The sequence below is a fragment of the Oryctolagus cuniculus genome, chromosome 3 (assembly GCF_964237555.1).
Source record: "Oryctolagus cuniculus chromosome 3, mOryCun1.1, whole genome shotgun sequence".
NCBI classification, from domain to species: domain Eukaryota; kingdom Metazoa; phylum Chordata; class Mammalia; order Lagomorpha; family Leporidae; genus Oryctolagus; species Oryctolagus cuniculus.
In genome coordinates, this window is record NC_091434.1 from 185,110,107 (window position 1) to 185,116,847 (window position 6,741).

Consider the following 6,741-nt stretch of genomic DNA (forward strand, 5'->3'; position numbering starts at 1 on the left):
GAGCAGGTCCTCGTCACGGACCGAGAGCTGCAGCACGGCACCAACCCAGCACACAGACTTAGTACCTGCATGCGTGTGAAGGTTTCAAAGGGGCCATGGAAGTGTGTGTTCTCAGAGAAAATTATGCACGGATTTCAAAAATTTTATCCTAAAATAAACTTACCTTTTCATTCTGTTTTTCCATGAGCTTTTTGAAGTACACTCATATACACAAGAGAACCCCCCCACTGGAAAAATACTTTTTTAAAAAGTTACTGAAATGTAATCATTTTTGTTAAGTGGATGACAGATTAATCTGTGGTCTGCAAACATTAGCAAAATTGTTGTCCACTTTAGCGCAGACAGCTTGTTAAGGGAGAGACTCCAAGGAGCGCTCTAGACAGCACGGACCACAAGGCAGGTGGCAGCTGAGACAGACCGTGTTCTCTGAGCCGGCGGCGCTGCCTGGCCCCGTGCACAGCTCGCCCGGATCCCAGGGCGGCCGCACTGGGCGGTGCCGCAGCCCTCCGCCCTCGGCGGGCTCCCGGCTGTCCCCGGCTGACCTGTCTGCACGCGGTCAGCTCGGGCCCTCAGTGCCGCCGCGCACCCAGCGGCACCGGGGCCAGGCTCGGCTGGGCTGGGAGGCGGGCGGCGGGCAGAGGGGCCCCGGAGCGCGGCCGCTCCCTCTTGTTCGCGTGCGGGAGGCACAGTAACGTCTGCCGTGTTTTTCAGACCCACTTGCTCGGACGCCAGGAGTATTCCTCGCCGCTGTTGCAGGTGCCAAGGACTTCAGGCAGGGAGCCCTCCGCTCCTCCGGGGAACCTCCCCCACCGGGGGCCGCAGGGTGCGGGGCTGGCCTACCCGGCCAGCTCCACGGAAGACCTGCAGCCCGGCCACTCCTCCGCCTCCCTCATCAAAGCCATCCGCGAGGAGCTGCTCCGCCTGTCCCAGAGACAGAGCCCCGTGCAGAACTTCCACAGCTGATGGGCGCGTGCGCCCTCGCGAGTATCCGCTTCCCGTGGAAGCAGAGCAGGAGGCCGGCCGAGCGGGCGCTCGGGGCGGAGGGAGCGTCTCCCGCGAGCCGCCCGACGAAGGGAACGGGCTGCGGTTTCGGAAGATGCCAGCCGTCCCAGGACACCTCACGCCGCTTCTCGTGGCGCGCTCTGCGCTCCCTTGGGTTCGGTGGAAATGTACTCGCTTTTGGCCAGAAGCCAGCGGCACTTCACAAAAACACAAGGCAGACCTGAGCTAAGAGAAGTAGTGCGTTAGTGTCCTTTTGACAGGCAGCGGAGTGAGATGCGTGGTGGCGCGGGCTCAGGGAATCCGGGTGTCCGTGGGGCTGTGGACGCACCTGCCGCTTTGTTCCCTGAGAAGGGAGTTCCAAGACGTTTCCTCAACAGCTCCGATGCCCTCCTTCTCTCCGTAGGAACTTGTTTTGATAGGAACATTAACAACCAGAATCCTAAAGCTGGTGGGGATTTTTTGTAAGCTACTGGTGAGAAACCAAACGGTGGGTCGTGGAGCCTGATGATTCAGACGAAGCCATCGCTGCGCTCCTCCTCCTGCACCTGGTGCTGCAGCTGCCAGGGCCACTCCCCCTTCACACCCGCGACACGCAGCTCCGGCTCTTCCCTGGAGGAACACGTTGGAGGTTCCATTTTGTTCTAGGAAAAAACACAACTCGGGGAGGGGCTCATATTTATTTGGTTATTATTCGAAATACACATTGAAGTTTAGATTTGCTTTCTCCGTTGTATCTGCTGTGTCATGATTGGGCACGGGCAGTGCCTGGCTGCACCCCCGCTTCGCACGGGAGGTCCCGCCCCAGCCTTGCACTCGGCTGGCGGCTGGCGATGTGCTCGCGATTGCGTTTGAATGAGGAAGCTCCTGTCAGCAAACAAGCTTCCTAAGAATCCAGAGCCGCCCCATTCTCGATGAGCGCACCCCCGTAGTCGAGACCTGAGTTCCGTGCAGCCTCGCGCGAGCAGGCGGGAAGGGGCAGGAGCAGCGCTGAGACGGGGCAGAGCAGCAGCTGCTCCTGCGCACTTCCGGTCTTGTTCCTTTAGGGACGAGCCCGCCTGTGCGCCTCGGGCCTGGGAGGGCAGACTGTGTGGCTTAGGGTTACTCCAGAGCAGACAGTTCCCCACTTGGGTGCGGAATGTGGTGACGAGAGCCGGTGTGTTTCCTGGTGTCTGAGTGCAACAGGAGAGCAGGCTTAGAGAAGAGATACCCGCCCTGAGCCTCTTTATGAGATCGACTCATACTTTAACTAAACAACAGGCACACCGCTAGCATTTGGGGCTCGGGTTTTGAGGCCCCTGGAACGGTTCAGTGGGCGTCGGAGGTGCAGTCGCTGGTTCCAGGCTCGTGTCTCAGCACGTCCTCAACCCAGGGTGCCCTGCAGGCTTGCCGCTGACAGGGCACGGGGCTGCTGGGAAGAACAGGTGTAGCCAGCTTCCACGTGTGCTCCTCTGAAGTGCAGGGGTGCAGGGGAGTACGTCTCGAGAATGTTAACCAGGGCTGGGGGCCGTGCTGGGCAGTCCTCAGAGGCTCGCACGGGCCGGGGAGAGAAGCCCCTCTCGCTACCTCCTCAGTCTGGGTCTCATAGCAGACTCTCCCCACGCAGAGGCGTCTGGCGATCACTCCGAAGCTGCCTGGGCTCCTGAGTCTGTCCTTCCTGCTGAGCTTCAGGTCCGCCTGCGGGTTCTCTTAGGGACACCTGATGTGCGCTGGAGCCACGCTGCGGCCAGTGGGCTGAATGGCTGCTGCCCCCGCTCCGCCCAGTTCCTGGAGCGTCTGCGCGGAGTGCGTGGGAGCGGTGTGTCTCCACGGGGGGTTGATGGAACAGCGACCCGCTCTGCAGGAGGACGGTAGGGGGTCCACCTGCGCTTTCATCCTTACAGCTGGCGCGCCTCCACGCGGGTGTGAAACCAACGCGAGCAGTGCAGAGCACGCTGGCCTTGCACTTGGCTCCCCAGACACCTGCCAGGCAGGCTCGCCAGCACGCGGGCAGGAGGCAGCTCGGTGGATGCGGCCCCCGTGCTGGCCACGCGTGGCTTTGGGGCTCCGTTCACGGATGAACCTGAAGTGAAAAGCCAGCGTGTACGGCTGCTCTGCGCTTCTCAAGGACCTGGAGGTGACGCGAACTACACGTTTGAGCCAGTGTTTCAGCGGAGATGGGAGCGCGACTGTTGGCCGCCGTGCGCGTCACCGGCTCACTGCAGGGTTCCTTCCCCGGCCGCGTTCTCCTCTGCCCACCTCCCACGTCTCTGGTGGCAGAATCAGACGTGGCCGTGTGTGCGCAGACACGCGTGGAGAATCAGACGTGGCCGTGTGTACAGACACGCGTGGAGAATCAGACGTGGCCGTGTGTACGGACACGCGTGGAGAATCAGACGTGGCCGTGTGCGCGGACACGCGTGGAGAATCAGACGTGGCCGTGTGCGCGGACACGCGTGGAGAATCAGATGTGGCCGTGTGCGCAGACACGCGTGGAGAGAGCACGAAGAATGCGTCTGGGTGAACGCCCTGGGCCGGCCATGTGCAGTCCCCCCTGGAGGGGTCACACAGGGCTCCCCAGCACAGCTGAGGGCCCTGCCTGGTGCATTTTTGCATGTTCACTTCCTCCTGCGCTAACTCCAAAGCAGACTTAGAGGCATCTCTCTGCCGCTGATGTTCTGCCGTGTCTGGCACCAGCCAAGTCAGCGGACACAGTCCTGCCTTCTGACCGCAGAGTCGACGCCCCACAGATGGGTGACAGGTGTAGACGTCCAGAGTTCTCTCTCAGAGCGCAAGGGCAGTCGGGCGTTTGGAACTGGTGGGTCCTGGGGAGACTCCAGCTCCGGAAGCTACTCTGATGGAGAAGGGGTGAGCTGGCGAGGTGGGGGTGGGGGCTGACGATGAGCTGGATTCTGGTCGCGGCCTGGGGATGGTTAGGGAACTGCACGCTTCAGGGAGGTTAGAGGAGGAGGAGGAGGCGGTGCTGTGGACGGTCCAGCTACAGTGGTGCAGCCAGGAAGTGCCCGGGCCTGTGAAGCCCAGAGGAAGAGCTGCTGCGTGTGAGCGTGAGAACGAGCTGGGGGAAGCGCACAGCCGGCCTGAGCGTCACACCCAGGGCCGCTGCTCAGAGCAGGTCTTCGCGGCCAGCCGCTGGCCGGGTGGAACCCGCCGGGGAGCAGGGCGGCTTGTGGATAAGCACACCCGGCCTCCTCTCAGCTGCCCGCGTGCTCTTCTCCAATAGGATTTGAGACTGAGTTTTGATTTTGGAGGCTCAGGACTTCTAAGCAGCAGTTTTTTTGCCAGCCAGAATGTTGGGGCATGAGGCTTGTGACAATGTCCACGGGAAGGTGCACCCGGAGGCCTGGGGCTGCCGTGTCTCCTGTTCCTACACACAGGGTCAGTGTCGACAAGGTGCACCCAGAGGCCAGGGGCTGCCGTGTCTCCTGTCCCCATGCACAGGGTCAGTGTCGACAAGGTGCACCCAGAGGCCAGCGGCTCCCGTGTCTCCTGTTCCTACACACAGGGTCAGTGTCGACAAGGTGCACCCGGAGGCCAGGGGCTGCCGTGTCTCCCGTTCCCACGCATAGGGTCAGTGTCGACAAGGTGCACCTGGAGGCCGGGGGTTGCCAAGTCTCCCGTTCCCATGCACAGGGTCAGTGTCGACAAGGTGCACCCGGAGGCTGGGGGCTGCCAAGTCTCCCGTTCCCACGCACAGGGTCAGTGTCGACAAGGTGCACCCGGAGGCCGGGGGCTGCTGTGTCTCCCATTCCCACGCACAGGGTCAGTGTCGACAAGGTGCACCCGGAGGCCGGGGGCTGCTGTGTCTCCCGTTCCCACGCACAGGGTCAGTGTCGACAAGGTGCACCCGGAGGCTGGGGGCTGCCGAGTCTCCTGCCCGCACGCACAGGGTCATTGCCGACTGCATTTGCACAGCCTCTTGGAGCGCTCCGCCCAGAAGCTGGTCTGTGCTGGCGTTGCTCCCGAGTTAACCATTAAACAAAGCTCCCTTACCCTCTCCTCCCAGAGTCTTCCACAGGAGGGAATCTTGGCCAGAGGGGAGCTGGTAAGAGACGGAGGCAGGCGGGCTCCAGTCTCAGCCCTCCCACTAACTCAGCTCCGGTCGAGTCTCGCCACGCCATTCTACCTCCAGAGCAAGGCCGCGAAGGCAGCGGCTGGGACAGGAGTGCGCAGAGTCCACCTCTGTGCCCGTGGCCACTGCGCGTGAGCCAGGACGCTCGAGCTTCGGTTCTGTCATCTGCCACTCGACACACATTCTCGTCACAAGGGAGGGCTCTGACCGGCGGCTGCTGGAACTTGCTCATGGAACAGACTCGCACTCGTTACCTAGGGAACAAGGAGAGTGCACGTCAGGTTTCTTTGGACGTCCCCGGCGATGGTTGTCGGTGTTTTTACACTAGGACCCCTTTCTCCCACGTGAAAGACAAAAACTGTTCCATCGCGGTGCGATGTCGTTGCCAGGCCTGCGTGGGTGACAGTGCACTTGACCAGTCATCTCACAGGCCTAGAGCAGCACTGAGATGGAGGGAGAGAACATAGGCTGCCTCTGGAAGTGAGAAACAGGAGGTAGGAACCAGCGAGGAAGTGAGGAAAGCTCTGGCTCAGACGCGTTCACGCAGGGCGGTGGCTGTCGGGCTCGGCCCTTGTTTCCGGGGTGGAGCGACTTCGTGCTGAGAGAGAGGATGGAGAGAAGGACTGATCCGAGCCCCCGGTCCCTGCCGGCACGCGCGCCTTCTGGACTCCCCGGAGCATCGAGGAGTCTGTTCTGGTGCCCACTAGATTTCAGGTGTTTATAACTTGGCTCCGTAAGTGTGTGAGTTGGGAATGGTGCAAGGCCAAGTTCAAGCCAGAAACCCCTTGTACTGTTCCTCCTGCAGAAGTGGGAAAAGCAGGGAGGGGGACTCGGGAGTGGAGACCCCACCCCTGGAATCAGCCACTCTAGGCCCCGGGGGTCTGGCTTCAGCAGCGGGGAGGAGACAAGCTCCCCACTTTGGGGGTGGGGCAGCTCAGCATAGCCGCCCTGGGGTGCCGGCTTGTCTCCTACGCTGTCTAGGTCCATGTTCTTCCGACTCATGCTTCCTCATTCCTATATCATGAGCATTAAAGGTACGAAAATGTGCAGAACAAGTCGGGCCCCTTGTGGCACCAGTACTGCACCTTGAACTTGACAATCACAGTTTGCTGGTCTCAAACGGGCACTTCAAATCTCAGTGTGGGTGTATGATTTAGTAACTGAACCTCCCTCTGTTTGTCGGTTACGTTTCTACCCTCCAACTAGCTGCACTGTTTTCTAATGTGCTGTAGAGTTTTTGAAATAATTTATGCAAGTGTTTGGTTTCCATGTTTACAATTTATACCGCTTTCCTAGCATTTTAAATGGAAATGTCAATAAATGCTCTGAATTGGTGTCCAAGTGGTCCTTTCTGTTCATTTCACTCGCCGTGGGCTCGCTTTCTCATGTGTGAAGAGTGGAAACCTGGCGGAGGTGGTCTGTTGGCTCTCTGGTGTGTGTCCCCGTGAGAACATTCCAGGGAATCAGGTTGGGAGGATTCTGTTCAGCGGCAGAATGGTTTTCACCCCCTTTGGAGGTGCCACACCATTCTCCCTGTTCTGTGTCACTGCACCCCACTCGTCAAGTTGATGTATCCACTCGAAGAAGATTCGCTTTGGAATTAAAAGATTAGAAAGAAAGACGAGACCGCCACCTACCCGCAGTATTGAAAGGTGACAGTAAACATAGCGGCG

General features: G+C 60.1%; 1 protein-coding gene across 2 annotated transcripts in view; it reads left to right on the forward strand.

The window, feature by feature from the left end:
- KIAA1549 (KIAA1549 ortholog) overlaps window positions 1-6,403 on the forward strand; it is a 150,082-nt gene extending 143,679 nt beyond the window's left edge. For both annotated transcript variants that reach the window (XR_011387521.1, XM_070071444.1), the window contains one exon: window positions 712-6,403. Coding sequence is in view for 1 of the 2 variants with exons in the window: in XM_070071444.1 (XP_069927545.1) it covers window positions 712-963 (252 nt within the window). In the remaining variant the exon portion in view is untranslated. The remainder of the gene's footprint in view (window positions 1-711) is intronic.
- Window positions 6,404-6,741: the final 338 nt, after the last annotated feature.